Below are 23,468 nucleotides of genomic sequence, written 5' to 3'. Positions count from 1 at the left end.
ATTTCTCTCTCACGACCTATTTCAGTAATCGACTGCTGTCGATAAATGATTATTTTTTGCTTCTATATGGAGAGGGAAATGTTTTATTGAGAAAATCAAACAATATGTCTCGTATTAAACCCTCACTGAGACAGTTTCTCTCCTCATTTCAATTCGAATTTCTCTTCTGATTTGTTCAATTCTTTCAGAGAAATAAATCATACCGAGGTCATAATCACATTTTATTACTGAACATACTTTCAGCTTGGCTGATTAAACCATAATCATGTAGAGGGAGGAATCGTTTAAAAAATTGAGACAAAATAATATAATATTCATCATTAAACGAAAATCCAAATTAAATGCTGTAATTCACCCCGAAGACTTCTGCTACTTCAAATATTGACAACAGGGTAAACAGCTAGATGGAAATTCGTTAGAATTTGAATAATTGCAATATCTCAGTAATTCCCAACAGGAGAATATTTCAAGAACACTTTTATTTCATCACAACACAAGTGGTTTCAACTCTCCAATAGCCATTTCAAGTGTAGATGTACATCGTGATAATTAATCGTGGGAATCATTCTAACTTGAACCTTCACAGACTGCCAATACTTCAGACAAGTAGACATGTGTGGATTGACAGACTGTATCAATCAAAACCTGAGGAAATAGTCTGTAATCCAATTACCAGAGTGAATGGTTCCTCGACTTGATAGGTGTATCAGAATCACTCAGGGAAAATGTCAGGAAAATATGTACGATATGTATGATATCAGTAAGGAACGGCATTTCATTTTTTCTGTAATTTTTGTAGTCGAGAGGAAACAATTTAGATCGTTGATGATACATTGACAACATTAACATTCCCTGAAAAGCTAGAAAAAGTATTGAAAAATGTTGAACTTCATTCATATTCGGGCTTATCAATGACCAAGAATTGCAATTTATTTACACAGTTTTTCCTCCATCTGTTTCTTTTCACTGCTACTCAATCTTCCATATATAAAAGCGAAATGGCACTCACTCACTGACTGACTCACTCACTCGCAGAACTAAAAATCTACCGGACCAAAAACGTTCAAATTTGGTAGATATGTTCAGTTGGCCCTTTAGAGGCGCACTAAGAACGCATTTGGAAAACTTTTCAAATATACGCCCAAAATCTGCGTTTTTCCAGCGTTTTTTTGTTTGTTTGCTTTTTCTCAGATTTATCGAGAACAAATAAACAGAAATTGTTCAAATTTAGTACAGGAGCTAAGCTAGGGTGTAATAATGTTGTGCTAGAAGGAATTTGAAATAATGCCAAAGATACGCCCAAAATCTGCGTTTTTCCAGCGTTTTTTGCGCTTTCTCAGCTTTATCGAGAACAAATGAACAGAAAATGTTCAAATTTACTAAAGAAGCTCAGCTGGGGTGTTATAATGTTGTGTTAGAAGGAATTTGAAATAACGCCAAAGATACGCCCAAAATTATTGGTACAGAGGTTTAGCTAAGGTCTAATTTTGTGTGATGATATTTCCTCAAAGATAAGCCCAAAATCAGCGTTTTTCTCAGCTTTACTGCGTTTTTCTCAGTACTATGACATTCTGATGGAATGAAGCATGCTCAAATGAAAAATGCAGGTGAGCGAAGCGAGATCGCTGATCTCATTTTTGGACGATCCAGTCGGGGCTCCGCCCCCTGGCTAGACGGATGTGGCGAGCGAATCGAGCCTGCCGGCTAGTCTCTTATATTTTTAACTCCATCACACGATCAAGATAATTTATTATTGACTCTTGTAGATGTAAAGGTGCGTACAGGCTTTCGCTCTGCTCCGCAATCGAACGTCACTCGAGCAGATCGATTGATGATCGACCGGGGAACGCGAGAAGAGCGTGTAACAGAGGTTGCGCTTGGCAAGCTCCTAGCTTGCGGAGCGAGTGCGGATCGCGCGTGGAGCGATTTCGGAGCGAGTGCGGAGCGTGCGTGGAGCGAGCGCGGAGCGTGCGTGGAGCGAGCGCAGAGCGTGCGTGGTGCGAGCGCGGAGCGTGCGTGGTGCGAGCGCGGAGCGTGCGTGGTGCGAGCGCGGAGCGTGCGTGGTGCGAGCGCGGAGCGTGCGTGGTGCGAGCGCGGAGCGAGTGCGGTGAGTGCGCGGAGCTTGTTGGAGGGGCGTATATCTGTACGCACCTGAAGGATAACTTTCAAGGCGTAAAATCGTGAGATGGAATCGTGGGTAGAGTTGTGAGGAAGTTAGTCCTGTAATGAGGTTCACGTTATAATGACAGTATTTGATCATCACATTGGTGATGCTACCCTTGACTATCATTCGACAAATATTAACAAAATTTTTCTTCTTAATTATGAAAATGTATTATGAAACTATTAAAGAAATATAATCAAATCAAGTCAATTTATTTTCCGTTTTTTACAGTATATACAGAGCATGAAATTACCATAGTTACGGAAATAATTACAAGATAACTAAAAAATCACAATTATACCCTAAAGAACATTACAAAATCATTATTATGGAAAATTATCCCAAAGGTTACAAAAACCAGTTTGGGCAGGAAAAAGAAAGAGTCAACAGTTACAGTTAACACAAAGCAAATTAAGAAAGAGAAAGAAAAAATTACAAAACTGAAAAGACAAGAAGAAAAGAAAGAGAGCTTCAGTATCAGTTTAACATTACAAAAATACTAACAATATTACACTATACACAATAACATTACAAACTCTAAAAAAAAAATGTCGGGCTTACCAGTTGTAAAAAAGTGTACTACTAATAACCGGAAACATCTTCATGTATCAAATGACTATGCAATATCTTGCTCAATAAAATATATTGATTATTTTGAACGACAATGAACAGTTCATACTACATCAAATATACCGTTATGGGCTATCCGCTATAGAAAGCAGTGGCAAGGCAGAGTGAATCGGCTACGCTGTTCTCCTATTCTCCACTGCCATCGAAACGTGGACCTCACTGAATAGTAGGCTCCTGGAGGGATACGATAGCTGAATAATAATAAATGTTTCTGTTTCTTTATTCCTCTTGGCTTTTTCTGCAACTGGAACTGATACATTTTCACATAAAAATGTACATAAAATTATCTTGAAAAGTTTAATATAGGCCTAACACTAAACACTAATAATTGACACGATGATCATGTTTTAAAAAGTTATCTGAATTCGATCTGAGAATGGTTTCGCACTCTGTTTCTCAATTTGTCCAGATAATGTATTTAAGTTTTGATATCCAACAGATGTTTTGTAACAGACAGATCTGAAATAGAGAGCATACATATAATAGAATGGATGAGTTTTGTTCTCAATAAAAGTTAATATATAGATACAACTAAAAACATTTCACTTGAATGGGCTACTTTTATACAAATTATTAAAAACAATATGAAACTTGTAGTACCCTTTATTATTAGAAACTATGAAATATTTCAACGACTAGTTTCAACCATAACTTATGTCATTTTCAAGTTGAAATGTGGAAAATAGATAAACAAGTTGATACTATATAATATGAACATATGCTTATTTTAATAAATAAGTATAATAATTTAATAAAATATAATTCAATTTGACTTAAATAATTCTATTTTTGATAAAATTGAAAGTAAATAAAATTTAAATTTAATAACTTCAACCAAAAATAATGAATAAGAAATAAATTAATCATATGAAAATAATTTGTCGACACCAATTCACCTATCTTTGCAATATATTTTCAAACAAAATTCCGATAAAACTAATTAATTCAAAAATTACCAAAGCACTTATCAAGGAAATAAATGTATGGGTTGAGCAGAATATATATTTTACAATGTTAATAAATCTATTCATGATTCTTTTGAGTTTTGAATGTCTTTCTATCTTTTGTATTATTTATGAAAATTGATTAAGCACTGGGATGTGCTCACAACTGAAAATTTCATTTTTATTGTATTCTTCTTCATTAGTTTGCATTTAGAAGATTTGAATGTAGGCTGTATGACTTGTTTTTGGTTATCACCTGTATAATTGGTTTTAACACGAAATTATTCAATTCTTATCATTGTATTATTTATAAGAAGCATTACTATAATATTTATTATATAAGTATATATTTTTTTTCATTTTTCAGTATTGCTATAGGCTACTTCGTACTGTTTGCTTTATGAACTCACAGCTAGCGCACAAGTTTAATTTTGCTGGCTGTACCAAATCATTTAGATCTATAATAATTTACATTTTTATTATGCATTTTGTATGTATCATTCATGTTTTGTAACTATGTAATTTTGGCGAAATAAACATTCTTATTCTTATAAGAATATACAAGCATATGTTCATATTATAAATAGTATCAACTTGTTTATTTATTTTCCACATTTCAATTTGAAATGACCTAAGTTAGGGTCGAAACTAGACGATATTCTAAAGTTTTTAATAATAAAGGGTACTACAAGTTCCATTTTGTTTTTAATAATTAAGGGTACTACAAGCTCCATTTTGTTTTTAATAATTTGTACAACTGTACAGTTCAGATAGGTGGGCCAGCTAATTTCATAGAACAACCGAAGCCAACCTATCACGGATTACTACGTTCTGTCCGGAAAAACTGAATCCGGATCCAGAAAAATTGCGTCCGGATTCCGAAAATCCGCGTCCGGATCCGGAAACACTGAATCCGGATCAGGAAAATGTCCACATGCTGCTTTATGGTTTTCGATTCTGGCATTCAGGAAACGGAGATGTGAGTTTTGAGTTGGAGATGTTTTGAGCTACATGTTGTTAAGCTTTGTTTAAGTTCGGGTGAGATTCAAGTTGGGGTGAACGACATTAAGTTAAGCTTCAGGGTGAGATCTAAGTTGGGATGAGCTACATTGAGTTAAGCTTTGTTGAGTTAGGGTGACCTAAATGATTGTCACTTAATGATGCGCATATTCTCTGTGCCTCGAACTAATAATTTCCCCACAAAACTGATGATATTTGAAGCACCGGAATTCCGAAAATCATCAAAATATTTGATTTCAAACTAGTTTCCGGTTTCAAATGGATGCACTTTGTGAGGAACCTCAATGAAACATTTTGTGATTCGATATTAAGGTGTATACAGACTCATGCATTTCACTTTTCATCAGCTGATGCTATGCTTATTGTAACTGTATCTCACTGATTCTGTACAAATACAGATATCATCAGAATATTATCAACTGATAAAAATTGAAATGCGTGTGTCTGTGACAGCATAATTCTGTAGACACGTTTATATATAGGAGTATATCGCATTACCATATCTTTACTGATTCTCTGATGCCATTCTGACAATCCTATTTTTCTCACAAGTCGAACATTATCATTGACAACACTATAGACTTGAGGCCGCTATCGTCATCCTATCAAAGATTATTTTGACTTGCTGATTTCTCCTGGTTTCTCTTCCACAAGGATTGACTATGCATGTCACCTCTCTTCTATTCTCACAGACACCATACATCTATTCCTCTCTCTCTATGATCTGACACTTTTTCTACTCGAACGAATGACTTCATCCAAAACTAGTACATTCATTGAACGAACATAAGCGGGAAAGTCGTAATAGTTGACTTTGAAAGTACTCAACACAATTACCGATGATTAATGATATTGTTGTGATTGCATTCCGCACTGCGATCTCGGAAGATCGTTGGTACCATGTCTGAAGATCGCAAGAGGGCTCTGGGAGTAGTGGCCCCTCCTCAAGGCCTTGCTCCGGCTCTTAATCCGCCACAACCAATTTATGAACCCGGTGTCATCTACGGCGTTTATGGACAGCAACTGGTGAGTCTAATCGATTCATTCCTTCCGTATTCATTTTGGATGAACACAAAATTTATGATTGATAATCATTCCACCATTCAAGCAAATCCCCTATCACCCTTCCCCTGGAAACTGGAATGCTGTAGTCCATAGGCAAGTGTACAAACGTTGCATTTTGAGTTCACTGTCATAATCTGGATTCGCAAACAATAGAATGAACATTGGACCATCCCACTCCAAGTGACTATGAATAATACCATTAGAACTTATGAGAATATTATTCTTATATAGCTGATGCCAAAAAGTTAGGTGGCTTCATGGGTCACATGGTGTAACCTACTCACAGCTGATGCAATGCATCTATTTATTGTCTCTTTTGATTTAAAAATCATCACTCAAGCCAAGCTAGATGACAACTCTACTTGACAACATCAGCTGTAGGAATGCACAAGTGACCCACGAAACCACCTAACTTTTTGGCGTCACCTATACCTGTAGTGTGGCGAAAAATATCGTACGCGACTCTCTCAGAAAGGTGTTTACGGTATTCGGATAACATATTCCCGGGCTCGGCAAGCCTCGCCCGGGAAACTATCCTCATACCGTAAACACTAACTTTCTGGGCTTGTAGCGTAATATACTATTTCACTGTTGTGTGCGAGTCCAGCTCAATTCGATGATTGATGGAACGTATATTAGTACAACAAGTTCGCAAAGATATACTCTGTCAAACTAGATAGAATGTAAAAACTCGACCGAGTCATTGTCAATATTGTAGAACCGTTGAATAAAATTGAATAAAAACACACATATGTTGTCAAATTCTACACAGTTTGTAGACTACAAAGTCACAAACTGTGTAGAATTAGACAACATACAGGGTCTGTATAATAAGTAACAGGACTGACCTCAGGGAATTTTTAATTGGAAAAATATGTACAATTTTTCATCAGTCCGGGTTCATCGAGTCCGTCCGGGGATTGCCGATTCGTGGATCCTCCATCACGACAATGCTCCGTCGCACACCTGCCTACTCGTCACCGAGCAGTTGGCCAAACAGTCGAGGGTAACGTTGCCACATCCTCCTTACAGCCCGGATATGGCACCACCGGACTTCTTTTTGTTCCCCAAGATCAAGAGACAACTTAAGGGGACGCGGTTCGGGACTCAGGAAAACGTTGAACGTGCTACGACGAGGGCTCTAGACAGCATAGAGGTTGCCGACTTCCAGGGAGCGTTCAGGGATTTGAAAATCCGGTATCAGTGTGTTATCGACTCCAATAGGGACTACTTTAAAGATATCTGATGAAAAATTGTACATATTTTGCCAATAAAAAATTTCCTGAGGTCAATCCGGTTACTTATAATACAGACCCTGTATGTGTGTTTTTATTCAATTTGATAGAGTGTGATGTACAAAATATAGCTTTAGTTTGGCTATCTATTGAGTTTGACAAAATGCTTGCGTTCTTCTTGTACACACTATTTTTTCCAGCACTCCAAAGACCTATCGCATGAGGAAACGCAAAATTATAATATTAGAAGCCAGCTGGTTATTGTAATTAGAAATTACAGAAATATTAGTTTGTATTTTCTCAAGCAACAGGCCTCTGTTAACATCAATAGTAATGATATCTGTTATCATTACTTGATAACAAATACAGAGTGACACAGAATAACGGGAACTTTTAAAAACGCCATAAAACATCAGTGGAAAGGGCAATAATGATTTTATTCAAACTAATGTAAAGTTCAAGACTTGCCATTTGAGAATTATTGATAACATCTATCACTTTTTGAAAATTACTTCGTTAATATGGCTCCCTCCTAAACGAATACACTCTTGAAATCTGTGTTGACGATTCCTCATTGATCGCTGCAACATCTGCGTTTCCTGGTCCCATGATCTGTCCACCTGCGATTTTCTGTTTGTGGAGCTATCTCAAATCAAACGTTTTCACAACTTGACCAATAACTGTGGTTCAATCATAACAGACAATTCAAAATACTGTTGTTGAGCTATCTCAAATCAAACGTTTTTAAAACTTTACCAATGACTGTGGTCGAATCATTACAGACAATTCAAAATGAAAATAACAATATCCCAGCTGAAATGTTGCAGCAATCGTTCAGGAATCTCAACATTGATTTTAAGAGTGCATTCGTGTAGGATGAAGCTATCTTGAAGAAGTAATTGTCAAAAAGTGATAGATGTTATCAATAATTCACAAATGGCGAGTCTTAATCTTCACAGTAGTTTGAATAAAATCATTTTTGCCCTTCCCACTAATGTTTTATGGCGCTTTTAAAAGTTTCCGTTATTCTATGTCACTCTGTATTATTTACTGATAAATATATTTTGTAACTTTCAAACACCAAGTGAGAGTTATAATACTGAATGTGAAAGTGTTCAATGCATCAAAGCAGTTAGGCATCAAAATAACAGCTCAAGGGACAACCCAAACGAATCGTTTTTCAGGCGTTTTCAGAGGAGTCGACAATGCAAAAAGCTCTCCAATATTGACGTTTGGTAATCAGCTGATAATTAGTCAATCGGAGAGCTTCCTGCCCTGCAGTGTGGTCTGAAAATGCCTGAAAAACCACTTCGTGTGACGTGGCTCTCAATTATTATTTGAAAAGTATTGTGACATTGCGGGAATAGATGATAATTCGCGAAGGGGACGGGAAAAACATTTTCTACCACGATGCTCGGCGTCGGAATGTTGGAGTTCGATAACAGTCTGGTTACACTAGAACGCATATTTCATGAGTTATTCAGTAGAATTTCAAAGCTCAGACAAACAAATTTTCCAATGGATTCATGTTTTCTATCCCTCGTTCAGTTATGCTTTGTGGATTGAACTGGGTGTAAGAATGGATCTGAATTTTCGACTGTAAGCTTGAATTAAGCTTGCAAATGACACGTTCAGAACCACGCTACTCATTCTATCAAATACAAATTCACAGTTCAGAAGAGAATGATTCGTACGAGGCGTAGTCCCGCTCTCAAAACATTTTCCATTTCTAGATTGCAAACAAACAGAATTTAATATCTCTCTTCTAATATATTTTTGATGCTACAGCTATGGAATAATGTCAAAAGACTCCTTCATTTGATGTCGGCGCTCGCCTTTTGCCGAGTTCGTACGAATGTCTATGGTTGTGAGAGTATAAATTACCTGTCTATAAATCTGGCCTTCGCTCCGTTTTTTGTCGATTGGAGACGATAGCCATTTGGTGAGAGTGAGGCGCCGGCATAGAGTGAGGTTCACGTTATAATGGCAGTCGGAGAAGATAGGATAATACAATTTATTGCCAATTCTCTCTCTTGCCAATGCCTTCTATACCGACACCGTTTATAGCTTTCTAGCCCACACCTTCTATAGCTGACACCAGTATATCATTTATGTAATATCAACTTTTCATTCTTGTGTAGAATAATCAATTATATTTTACTCGTCAAGAGAATATATTTTCCAATAATTGAATAGTAAATTTCCTTACTTGAATGAATTATTAAATATCTATATTTTTACATTGTTGAAAGAGCGGAATGGATAACAATAAAGTTAGACAAGGATAGAAACTACAATGTTATTCATATAGTGCCATTATAACGTGGACCTCAATGTAGCACTCTGTTATAACCTATATTTCTCAACTTGATATAAATATTCCATGATATAATTTTCCTTAATAGGCTTTATAAAGCTATATATCATAGGCTTGAATCAGCTCACTCTCTATATTTATTTTAATATCACATGTATAGCTGATGCTCCTTCAATCAACATAATCGAACTGGAATCGAATTAAAAATTATTTTTCCTACAGTTACCTTGGAAAGTGACCATTCCTGCACTGATGACAGAAGGCAAAGAATCACTTTTCCGCTCTAGTGCGCAAAGTATTACTTTGCGTACTCTAGATTTGCAACATGGCAACACAAAATGTTGGTGGGCTATATGAAGGATTAGTGCACGAAAACAAAAATTAAGTTGGTAACAATGACTGTGGTTGGATTTAGATAAGAATTATTTCAATGACTACCTTTCATTTATGATAAAATCCCAATCTACAAATCCAAAACAAGAATAATGTTCATCTAAATCATAATTAAATAATCATCATTCACGAATTCTCATCATTTAATAATGAATAATAGTTCTTTTCTATTGATAATTATTATTTCAAATGCAAGCAATGAGAAAAGTAGCAAAAAATATACATTATAAAATTTGAATTTTGAGGTTAAATGATTACCGTTTGATATCCATATAAATAAAAATGATAAAAAACATGAGAATACTACAATAAATATTCTCTGTTGTCTATGTTATTTTTATAAATATTTTTCCGTTTAATTTGAGCATTTTTCTCGGTAATTTGAGCAAAAGTCTAAATTTCTGAATTCTGTTTCAGTACTTTTTAGCTGGATGAAACAAACTCAGGTATGATCTCCCCGCTAGGTCGCGCGATTGTCAGTTCAGCCATCTTGCAGCCAACCCAATCAGCTGTTGGCGTGTATTTTGAATGCGAATTTTTTGATCTGTATTTTTTCTGATTCTTGAATGAATAAAAATGAGAACTTTCACTGAAAATTTTCAACTTCAATTGGATTATTAATTATTAAGTAAACGTTTCTCTCGGTGCAGCAAACTGTCACTTTTCGCACTAGTTACACAAATAACTATTGAAGTTGATTAATATCTGAGAAGAATATTCTATTGATAAATGTATTAACATGACAACATATTGCATAATGAATGATCATAAACAGTCTTTTTGGACTCCATCCTACAGGAATGTCTTAGTGCCGTTTCCACAAAAGCTGGTTGAGTTTTTATCGTCATTAATTCACGAGAACCAATCAGAGAAGCCGTCTCATCAAAAGGCCTTCTCTGATTTAAATTAATCACGGTTGAAATTTGACCGGCTTTTGTGCAACCGGGCTTCTTGTGCAAGTGGAAAAACATATTTTTCGAATTTATGCTCCATTTAAGTTTCAAATTTCATTACCAGCCATATTATTTCCTCTTGTTAGGATGATATGAAAATTTTAACACCCACAATATTATTGTGCTAATAGAAATAGTATATTTCGCACCTAGAGCTGAAAATGAGATTTTTCCGGCTCGAAATCGGTTTTCAAGTCCGATGCCGTAGGCCGAGGACTAGAAAAGATTGAGAGCCGGAAAAACATTTTTGCCCGTGGTGCGAACACTATTTTTCGCCACACACAAAAATAAACATTATATATGAGAATAGTTGTTTACTAAGCACTTCCAAAAGCAGAAGTGAAGGTGATAGCTCTAGCATATCTGAGGTAATATGAATATCAGGAAATTGTCCAAGTATTTTTATTTTTTATTCTGATTTGTCTTAATGACCTAAAAGATGATGTTCAATTATGTGGGAGGTTGAGTTTATACTTTTTTATTCTTTCAAATGACAATAAGATGATATTATTATAAATGTTTTAATTATTGAATAATGAACACAAATAATGAAAAGTTTTTTGATCACCTTTCTTAGTTCCATGCTAGCGGCTGGAAAGGGTACTCTTTCCGGCCTAGGCCGGAAAGAAACCTGTTCTGACGTCAGACGAGTGTTGTCTGCAAACAATGCATTTCAGATCTATGTAGGGACTGGAAAACAGCTGCTTTCTGTGCAGTGTGGCGAAAACATATTTTTCGAATTTATGCTCCATTAAAGTTTCAAATTTCATTACCAGCCATATTATTTATTCTTGTAATGATGATGTGAAAATTTCAACAACCACAATATGAGTAAGCTAATGGAAAAATATTTATTTAATAATCTCTCTCCGGTACATTTTTGTAGAAAAAGTGTTTAAAATGCATTAGCAGACGCCAACGTTCAGGAAAGCATCACCTGAGGAGTCAGTCACAGGCCGCAGCATTCTGAGGCGGGATAATCGATACAAAACTTTCAAATTAACCTCCACTCTCTCAAACAATAACAATGAGGAAACACAAAACTTCCAGGTAGCAAGCTCATGAAATATGCATTCTTGTTAGAAATTGTTCAAGGTAAAGCTTGTACTTAAAACTCGACTAAAAACATTTTTGGTAAGAAATCCATTTTGTATCGGAATGACTGAATTATAGTCGATGATGTATAAACTTTGAAATCAGGGCCGCCATCTTGTTCCTTAGTTTATAAAACAAGAGGTGGAATTCCATGCAACGGTACTCAAAATCTAAAATGAAGTTCTTGGAAAGTTCTGCTTATACTGTAACAGGAAGAAAATCAGCTCTGAAAATTCATAGTTGGGATTTTAATTGTAATTTCCTATTTGCTAGTGGAAATATTTTGTTTTGAACTATTCTTGACGACATTACAGTCTAATTTTTTGAATAATATTAATTAAAAAAAGTACTCACGTGTGTGCGCTTCCGGTTTCTTACTCCCATTTTCAACTCTCATTTTAATGAGTGTTGAAAAAGTTACCAGGTGAGTTTATGTCATGTTCAAAAGTTTTCTTACATCATGGATTTCCATACTCATCTATTCAACTTTTCATGACGAACTGATACTTGATAATACCTTTTTAAACTATTTTTGACGACACCACAGTCTATTTTTTCGAATAATAGTTTAAAAAAAATCTGGTGTGGTACACTCACACAACTTTCCTTGCTCATTGATCTATAAGCCTCATTAACGAGAATAATTTAGGGTATAACATTATGCCGATTGGCGGCTAAATAATTTTATTAAAACTAAGATTATACTATTGTGATTGTGTTCAGAGTACATTTTCCTTTGTTTGAATTATGAAATTTGAGGATTTTTTAAAAGTTATCAAAACAGCTGTTCTACGAATAAAATATCGACATGTGTTCTTTTGAATAAACTGCTCTACCTACCTTCCTCACGCACGAGAAGGAGGTTACAAAGTAAATTTCTCAAGGATGGGGTGGACCCCCTGTTAATTTCTCCGGTAGGAGACTCATGCCACTTAATAGAGCTGATATATAACTATACAGAGTATGAATTTGAAAAAAATCGGTCATGTCATTTTTGAGAAAATCGTGATAGAAATTTAACAAAATTCATTCTTCTCAGGAATATTACGGAGCTCCTGCAATTTTCCCAGAAATAAGACTCATGTCAGTTGATAGGGCTTATAAATAGCTATCTAGGGTATAAATCTGAAGAAAATCGTTAGAGCCGTTTACGAGAAAACCGTGAAAAACATGGTTTTTTAGCCATTATCAGACATTTTTTCCGCCATTTTGAATTGAATTTTATTGAATTTCTCATTGTCGGATCCTCATGGTATAAGGACCTTAATTTTAAAATTTCAAGTTAATCGGTTTATTAGGAATGGAGTTATCGTGTTCACACTCACACACACACACACACACACACACACACACACACACACACACACACACACACACACACACACACACACACACACACACACACACACACACACACACACACACACACACACACACACACACACACACACACACACACACACACACACATTACCTATGGTAATAGGGCAAGGAAAGTAAAAACATGAAGTTAGGGTACCTTAATTTTTTTGGAAAGCAATACTTTCCTTACCTATGGTAATAGGGCAAGGGAAGTAATAAAGCGTATAGAAAACATGAAATTAGGGTACCTTAAATTTTTTTGGAATGCAATACTTTCCTTACCTATGGTAATAGGGCAAGGAAAGTAAAAACATGAAGTTAGGGTACCTTAATTTTTTTGGAAAGCAATACTTTCCTTACCTATGGTAATAGGGCAAGGGAAGTAATAAAGCGTATAGAAAACATGAAATTAGGGTACCTTAAATTTTTTTGGAAAGCAATACTTTCCTTACCTATGGTAATAGGGCAAGGAAATTAAAAACATGAAGTTAGGGTACCTTAATTTTTTTGGAAAGCAATACTTTCCTTATCTATGGTAATAGGGCAAGGAAAGTAATAAAACGTATGGAAAACATGAAATTAGGGTACCTTAAATTTTTTTGGAAAGCAATACTTTCCTTACCTATGGTAATAGGGCAAGGAAATTAAAAACATGAAGTTAGGGTACCTTAATTTTTTTGGAAAGCAATACTTCCCTTACCTATGGTAATAGGGCAAGGAAAGTAATAAAACGTATGGAAAACATGAAATTAGGGTACCTTAAATTTTTTTGGAAAGCAATACTTTCCTTACCCATGGTAATAGGGCAAGGAGAGTAAAAAACTTCGTAACCATGAACGAAATCATGGTCCTGTACCAATAAAGCTGTGTAGAATTTGACAATATATGTGTGTTTTTATTCAATCATGGAACGGTTCTACAATATTGACAGTGACTTAGTCGAATAATAGTTAATTAGAACTAGCACTCCTGTGTGCTTTACCCACTTCCCTAAGTGTTTAAAATGGGTGTGAAAATCCAAAAGTGCTCCACAATTAATTGAGCACTAGTTTTCAATAACTATCATTCAAAAAATTAGACTGTTGTGTCGTCAAAGGAAAGTTCAAGAAAGAATATATCAACTATATTGAGGTCCACGTTATAATGGCAGTGTTTTATTAGCTATGGTATTGCTATCCTTGTCTATCATTCAACAAAGCGAATAGCGCTATCTCTTTCTGGCTTTGCTCTGTTGCCAGATCGCCTTTTAACAATGTAGAATGGATAATTAATTAACAAAATATTAATTGACAAAATATTTCATCATAACTATGTAAATGCATTATGAGATTATTATAAAAATATAATTTCTTGCTTAATAAAGTATATTGATTATTTTAAACGACAATGAACAGTTAATATTACATCAATAAACCTGGCTACCGTCCATATAGAAGGCATTGGCAAGACAGAGGATCGGCAACGTTGTTCTCTTATCTTTCTCCACTGCCATTATAACGTGGACTTCACTACAGCAGTCTACCATAGAAAGTGAAATAGATGTGTATGAAAATGCAAGATGTGTGAAACTTTTGAACATAGAATAACTCACCACAAGTCATCGTTCTTTTTATGGAGAATCAACATGATTAGGTCGAATGTGTTTTGTCTCTCTGTTACTAAAATGCTCAGTCCAGTGAGTGAAACTCGAATTGCATCAAAATGCACCTTCAAAAGCCATTTTGTGACACTTGTCTGGGACTATAATATTATAGACTACGAGTTTTGTCCTTTCCAGCGGTTCTTATTCATTTTCCAGCTTCCATGCACTAGAGTAAAATTCTGAACTGTAGTTAGTGCACGAAATCGGAGTTGGGAGTGTCCAAGTAGGTCAATATAGCCCTGAGTCCTGCATTTTGGATGGTTATGACGTTTTGGTTTGAATTGCGGTCATTTTTGCTCTTATTCTCACAATCATGAATGGACTCCGTTACTTTCATTCAACATCACACACTCATTCTTTTCATTCATATTTATAAGTCGAAATGAGAGAAAGATAGTGTGTAAAATCAGTGCGGATCACATTGGGATATACACATTACACAGATTATTGAATATTCAGAGCATGAATCAGAGTGATGCCTTCAGGAGATTCAATGTCAATCATATCTTCATCACTGGTATAATTTTAATAATAATTATAATTGAAATCATAATTTTGTCATGTGAACTGCACTTCATTCATCACATTCTTGGCATAATCTTATTTATTTATTTATACGTGGATACAATAACAAATCATATAAATATGGCTTGGCCCAAAACTATTCCATTCCCAAATTTTGATTACATGTCCAAAAATAGGTTATGTTTGTTCTGTAAGAAGTTCAAGGTCAACTTTCGTCCAAAAATAAATATGAGATGCAAATTTTAAATTTAGAAAAATTAAAACACCAAATTATAGTTAAATATTACACTTAATTATTACTGCACATTGTATTAATTAAGTTATTTTATGAATTTTGAAGCCAAAAATACACACAAATTCTCACTAAGAACAGCTGAACATCTTGTTTCTAATCATGGTAATCATGCATGTAGTATACAGATTTGATATGCTGGAAATGCTTCAAGAGTTCGAATAGGTGATACTTGTTGATAATGAGAATATAGAATTCTACATTGTTCCTATGTATGTGTCGGTCAACATGAAAATAATAAGTGAGGCGCACATCTCAGGCTTCCACGAATATTTCCTCTTTCCCACGTGTTTTCTTCCGTGGGAACCTATTTTAATAATAGGCCTACTGAGGGTGATGGAACATAAGCTCTTGGGCTTGTGCGTGAGTATTGAGTGAGAGGGATGATGATGAGAGATGACGACTACTTTCTAGGTAGACGGTATCGACGGCTTATCGTCTCCTTAGAAAAACGGGGTGGCCGTATCTTCGTGATTGTGCTGCAGTCAAAATCTTTTGCCCCGGTCGAGATTCGAACTCGGGTTCTCTTGATTAATAGACTGCCGCGTTAGCACTTACTCCAACGAGTCACCCTGAGAAATAGTATATTTCGCACCTAGGGCCGAAAATGAGACTTTTCTGGCTCGAAATCGGTTTTCAAGTCCGAGGCCGTAGGCCGAGGACAAGAAAAGATTGAGAGCCGGAAAAACATTTTTGCCCATGGTGAGAACGTAATTTTTCGCCACACAGAAAAATAAACAATCTATATATATAAAAATGTTATGTTGGTTTGTGTGTAATGCAAAAACTCCAAAAGTACTGGACCGATTGAGTTGAAATTTTAACATGATATAAAATCCGCATCAAGGATGGTTTTTATCTACTTTTTATACCTTTTACAATTTTCAGGGGCGCTACGCTCGCCCGAAAATTTTTAACTTTTTTGTTTATGGATTTTTCCGATTTTTGACTTCACATTCGGGGTCAGCTCGCGAAAATAAGTCGATTAAAAAAAAAAAAATTGACCGGGCTCGCAGGGTGGCCCGGGGGGAGGGGGTGAAACTTTGGCCATTTTTGGCCAGATTTGAGCTGAGCGCTGCTGCAATCAAAGTGCAAAATCTGACCGCTAGATAGCGCGCATGTTTCAAAACGCAGCTTCAACAGGTTCGTGAGATATAGAGTACCGGTAAACTACACTCTTGATTACCGTATGTTTTCCGGTACAATTATTGGATTTCAATTACTTTCGCAATTCAGAACAAAGAAAGCATACCGATGCTTTTTTTTCGATAATAAATTCGTGTTTCAGTGCAAATAATCGTGTTACTTGTGTTAATATTGTAGTAATTTCAATCAGTGAATGGATCGATACCGGTACTGTGCTACAATCAATTGGCGATTCAGTCGATAGTGTGAGTATAATCTTATCGATGTAAATCAATCTTGTAATGAATAATAATTATTGAGGCTTTTATTCTTGCATTTGTGTATTCATAATTTCTCAATTGTCAATGTTTCATAATCCTCCAAACCTTAGTTCATAAGCTGATCGGCTTATCTTATAGTTTCAATATCTTATTTCTTTTTCATATTCATGCTATGTTTCCTTCTATCATAAAACAACGAGAAATAAAAAAAAATTCTTATCTCTTTTCTACTAACATACCGGCATTTGACAACGGTGTTGTTGATAATACGATCTGGGCTGTGTTGCATGCTAAAATACAAAGTAGGCTAATATTTTAGTAGTCAGCTGGTTATTTGATCATATAAACAAAATGAAGGGATAGATTATAATAATGTATTAGTCTATCTTTAGAATTGTGTGGTCTAGATTTAGATGTGGATTGCTTTTCACATGGACAACTGTATGTTGCGTGTCCCCGAGTCGGCAAACCAGATAGTCTTTATATTTACGCAGACAGTGGAAAAACAAAAAATATTGTATATAAACAAGTATTGCAAAATTAAACTTATATGAAATGTATTCTTTGTTTTTTCTCATTTCTCAACCATTCGCAAACAGAGAGTGAGAATAGGGAAAAATCTGAGTGCAGAAGAAGGCCTTCCTGTAAAATTCGGCGTGCCACAAGGAACAGTTCTTGGTCCGATACTGTACCTCATCTTTGCCAATGAGTTGTGCTCACTCGACATTGGTGGCAAGATTATTGTCTTTGCCGACGACACAGCTGTGATATTTCAAGGCAACAACTGGAACGAGACTTTCATAACCGCTGAATTAGGCATGGAAAAAATTACACTTTGGCTCCACAGTAATATCCTGACTCTCAATTCATCAAAAACTAAATTTCTAGCATTTTCACTGACGGACTCCAAAAAACCTGTACGAAATACAATCAAGTTACATCACTGCAAAATAAATCGCATAGACTGCAATTGTCCATCAGTAGAACGAACAGATAATATAAAATATTTAGGAGTTATAATAGACGACTTACTTTGGTGGGACAAACACATCATACAGCAAACAACAAAACTCAGGAAACTGGTTTACAGTTTCATTCAACTCCGACAGATACTCACACTGGATACGTTAAAAATTGTATATCACGCATTGGTAGAGTCAATAGCAAGATATGGAATCCTGGCATGGGGAGCTACGTATTTCTGCCATATCAATCCTGTTTTTAAAGTCCAGAAACTCATCCTCAGAATAATGGGACAGAAACATCCACTCTACCCTTCAGATTCTCTATATGAAGAGCTCCAACTACTGAGCATCCGACAAATTTACATTCACAAATTACTCACATTCATCAGGAAAAACCCGCAGTTCTTTCTCAACATGGACCACACCCACAGCACGCGAAGAAGGAATATTGATCTAGCAGTCCCCAGGATGACAACTGCCGCCCAGAGAACAGTCACATACTTAGGACCAAAGATTTACAACAGGCTGCCAATGGACATCAAGGAAATGGTACTGGTTAATATATTTAAAGCAAAAACAAAAACTTGGATAATTGAAAATAGAATAAATTATAGTGAAGACCTTATTACAAACTAGATATTATGAATATTATTAATTCATTTTTTTATCAATCCTTTTTAAGAGACTATTCTCAAATATTTTTTTCTTTTAGAATCTAATTATTTTCCATCAATAATTTTCTATTTTATATATAGGTATTCATTTACTCATTTTAATTTCTTTTTTCTAAAAATTTTGCTTTTTTTCATTTTATTTCTCACATAAACATTATTTTTCCTTTTAGTTTTGTAATTGCACAATAAACCAGATTTAACAGCTCACATAACACAGATGTTCATAATTTATTTAACAAGCATAATATTTGTGGTTTCCCAACACATATTTTATATATAGTGGGGGCCACAGAAAAAAAAAATAAACATTCAATCACAATGTGCCACTGCAAAGCGTGGCAGGGTACAGCTAGTATATATATATATGAGAATAATAATTATTCTCATTGTCTATTATAAGCACTTCCGAAAGCAAAAGTGGAAGGTCATAGCTCTAGCAAATCTGAATATCAAGAAATTGTCCAAGTATTTTTATTTTTTATTCTGATTCATCCAAATAAAATGATAGTATCTTATTGCAAAAACTTTATTCAATTCTAGAAGCATAAACTGATTCCGTTTCATAAACTATTTTGTAAACACGTTCACATCAAATCAGAATCAGCTGACTTCAAGGTTATTTTACAGCCCTAGGGCCGTAAAAATTTTATCGGCCTGGTCAGAAAACAATCACTTTCGGCCTCCATATGACGCACGTAAACCAGCTCATTACATCCAAGTGGGGCGAAAACGTATTTTTCCTACAGTTACGTTGAAAAGTGGCCATTGCTGCACTGATTACAGAACGCAAAGAATCACTTTTCCGCTCTAGTGCGGGAAAAATTTTTCTGCACTCCAGATTTGCAACATGGCAACACAAAATACTTAGTAGGTTATATGGAGCAACAGTGCAGCAAAATCAAAATGAAGTTGGTAACAGTGACTGCTGTGGCTGCTATAGTGAGCAGAGGTGCAACGAAGCACAACGCGCTAATTATTATTCATTATATATTATAACCAAGGACAACGAGGACTTTAGGATTTTAGGATTAAGGTTTTTATCAATAATAAAATTACACAGAAAAACATTTGATGCATTTCAGGCAATTTTACCCATAATTACCCACTTTTCATATTCAATGGTAACTGTAGGAAAAACTTAATGTGAAATACGTGCGCAAAGTTCCTCTGCTGCACTCAACAAACCATTCCGCCTGAATACATTGAACCATTCCAATAAACGTTTCTTTCGGTGCAGCAAACTGTCACTTTGCGCACTAGTTGCACAAATAACTATTCTGAGGAATACTACATATTTTATACATCATCAGCGGTATTTTACTTTCAAACAAATCATTTTTAAATCTTAATATAGATCGATTGCAGAATGTGAGGTTGGAGAGTTAGAATAACAATCGAGCAGATCTAAGAAATGAGTAACATCAATAAAAAACTGGATTGAATTGCGGTAATGATATTTCGTATATCTGGTAATATTCAAGATAACTAGATTCAGAAGATTTGATAAACGGTGAGTCAACAGACTGGAATACAATCAGAGGCTTAGAAATCTTCACTCCAACTGGCTACCTCTCAAGCATGCGCAGTTAATTGTGTGTTGTGTTTGAATAATAGACATATAAATAACATGACAAATTAATTCAAATTGTGATCAAAATTCACTCCTAAAAAAGTATTCAGAGTTGGTGGAAACTATGGTAACAGCTTAATACTTCTTCTGCAAGTATATTTCGAGGATTCTATTCGAATTGAAAAAAAAACTACTTTTTTGTCGCTTCAAAATCTTATTCCCCTATTATGCATCCAACATAATTTTTGTGAATGAAAAGGTGGTTATATGATATATGATTTCAATACAGAATTTCAAGAGAAAATCAATGGCGGAACCCCTACACCGATATCTCAAACCGTTCCAAAGTTATTCACATTCAAAGATACCAATAGATCATACGAAAATGGGATAAATGAGTACATAAAAAATCTGACGGAGTTCTCTGTTTCAAATTTATTTACATTGAAAAATAAATTATACAAAAATGAAATGAAAAGTACATTGAGAATTTTGACAGAATTCCCTGTTCAACGTATTAAAAAATGTTATCATATTTGTTTTGTTCATTGATGCCATATTGTATTCCACTCTTGCTCAATCAAAACTCCCCAGCGCCTATCAACTCTGAATTTTTCAGCGGTAGAGAACGTTTTGAAACATAGTGAATCAATTTGTTCATCCTGACCAGCTGTGACCGTGAGTGAATCCACTTAGTGAGATCTATTTCAAATTGGCAGCATTCTATTTGAATAACATCACTGCTCTCCATTTAAACAATACTGACAGATGTCGTAAGAGACTGCCTTGAAGCTATTATGACAGTCGATATTTTCACGCTGAGCTGTGATGTGATGCGTCGAAAACCTCTCATTTGAATACCATGAAAAACATTTATTCAAAAATAACATAATAGCGGTTTTCGTGCGTAAAGGTAGACTTGAGGATAGCTTTTTTCAAGCTACTGCTTGTAGAATCCTGAGGTCGTGTTGAGTTTAGACGTTTCTGAAACACTTTTCTATTCAATATACAGAGTGAGTCATATGTATGGGAACACTTCAATAAGTTGGAGACTGTTGTAGATGTAATACTATAACTTTTAGGATAAGTTATTGGTCAAATATTCTCCTTTTTGATGTAGAACTGGACTTCATCACCTAATAAGGGGGTGACTTAGGGATTGTAACTCGAATATTTTAAATGTAAACACCCATTGTGTGGTACATCATTTTAAAGGCTTTTTTGAAACAAGAAAAATGGCATCGACATAAATGTTCTATGATACTTGTATTCAAAATGGCGGCTGATTGAGGTTAGAGTCTTCAAGGAAATGAGGGGTTGTAACTCAAATATTTTGAATGTTAACACCTATTGTGTGATACATCATTTTTAAGGCCGTTTCAAAACTAGAAAGATGACATCAAGAAAATTGTTCTATGATACTTTTATCCAAAATGACGGCTGATTGAAGTTTCAGTTTTTAAAGAAATGAGGTGTTGTAACTCAAATATTTTGAACGTAAACACTCATTGTGCAGTACATAATTCTAGAGGCCTTTTCAAAACAAAAGATATGACATCAATAACAATGTTCTATGATACTTGTAACCAAAATAACGGCTGGTTGAAGTTCCAGTTTTTAAAGAAATGAGGGGTTGTAACTCAAATATTTTGAACGTAAACACTCATTGTGCAGTACATAATTCTAAAGGCCTTTTCAAAACAAAAGATATGACATCAATAACAATGTTCTATGATACTTGTAACCAAAATAACGGCAGGTTGAAGTTCCAGTTTTTAAAGAAATGAGGGGTTGTAACTCAAATATTTTAATCGTAAACACCCATTGTGTGGTACATAATTCTGAAGGCCTTTTCAAAACAAAAGATATGACATCAATAACAATGTTCTATGATACTTGTAACCAAAATAACGGCTGGTTGAAGTTCCAGTTTTTAAAGAAATGAGGGGTTGTAACTCAAATATTTTAATCGTAAACACCCATTGTGTGGTACATAATTCTGAAGGCCTTTTTAAAACAAAAGATATGACATCAATTAATAGCAATGTTCTATGATACTTGTAACCAAAATGGCGGCTGATTGAAGTTTCAGTTTTTAAAGAAATGAGAGGTTGTAACTCAAATATTTTAAACGTAAACACCCATTGTGCGGTAAATAGTTCTAAATGCCTTTTTAGAACAAGAGAGATGACATCAATAAAAATGTTCTATTATACTTGTAACTGAAATTACGGCAAATTGAAGTTTCACCAATCATTTCTTTAAAAGCTGATACTTCATCAAATTATTTGTCAGACCGGAAATTGAACCCGGAACCTCCTAATAATTGTCGGTCAGGAATGCCTACACCAAACTGACAATCTCTGGATAGCATCATTTCATCTAATTTCCATCTGTATCTAGGCCTATAGCAATTTGTATCTTGTGGTTGAAATTTCTGTGAGTGTGGAATGTTCTCCTCCTGTAGGAAAAGATTACAACAATAATAGTATATTTCGCACCTAGGGCCGAAAATGTGATTTTTCCGGCTCTAAATCGGTTTTCAAGTCCGAGGCCGTAGGCCGACGACTAGAAAAGATTGAGAGCTGGAAAAATATTTTTGCCCGTGGTGCGAACGCTATTTTTGCCACACAGAAAAATAAACAATATATATATATATATATATATATATATATATATATATTATATATATATATATGAGAATAATTGTTTATTAAACACTTCCGGAAGCAAAAGTGGAAGGTCATAACTCTAGCAAATCTGAGGTAATCTAAATATCAGGAAATTGTCCAAGTATTTTTATTTTCTATTCTGATTTGTCTAAATAACCTAAAAGATTATGTTCTATTATGTGGGAGGTTGAATTTATACTTTTTTATTCTTTCAAATGACAATAAAATGATCTTATTATAAATGTTTTAATTATTGAATAATAAACTCAAATAATGAAAAGTTTTTTGATCAGCTGTTTTAGCGCACTTGAAATTTGGACAATCTGGATGTCAATAATGCTTGTTATCGGAAGTTGAGGCTAGAAGTCCTATCCTACTCCGAATATTGAATTTGAATAGTTTATAATACCGGGTGATTACAAATGAAATAGACAGTTTGAATAGCTTGTAGAGAATTTATTATTTAAAAGTTTAGGTCATTACTTACATGATTACATAGAAGAATTCTTGAAGTTTTTATTGAAAATTTACAGATGTTCAATGT

The 23,468-nt window shown here is 34.9% G+C and overlaps 1 protein-coding gene across 2 annotated transcripts in view; it reads left to right on the top strand.

Moving 5' to 3' along the window:
* The window catches only part of LOC111047425 (synaptotagmin-7), a 468,639-nt gene that overhangs the window by 17,514 nt on the left and 427,657 nt on the right, over positions 1-23,468 (top strand). The window contains exon 2 of one of the 2 annotated variants that reach the window (XM_039442270.1): positions 5,647-5,784. The exons of the other annotated variant lie outside the window; for it this stretch is intronic. Within the exon in view, the coding sequence (XP_039298204.1) occupies positions 5,659-5,784 (126 nt within the window). The 5' untranslated portion in view covers positions 5,647-5,658. The remainder of the gene's footprint in view (positions 1-5,646; positions 5,785-23,468) is intronic. 2 annotated transcript variants of the gene reach the window in all.

The sequence above is a fragment of the Nilaparvata lugens genome, chromosome X (genome assembly GCF_014356525.2).
Source record: "Nilaparvata lugens isolate BPH chromosome X, ASM1435652v1, whole genome shotgun sequence".
Lineage (NCBI taxonomy): Eukaryota > Metazoa > Arthropoda > Insecta > Hemiptera > Delphacidae > Nilaparvata > Nilaparvata lugens.
This window is presented reverse-complemented; position numbering and strand designations above follow the sequence as displayed.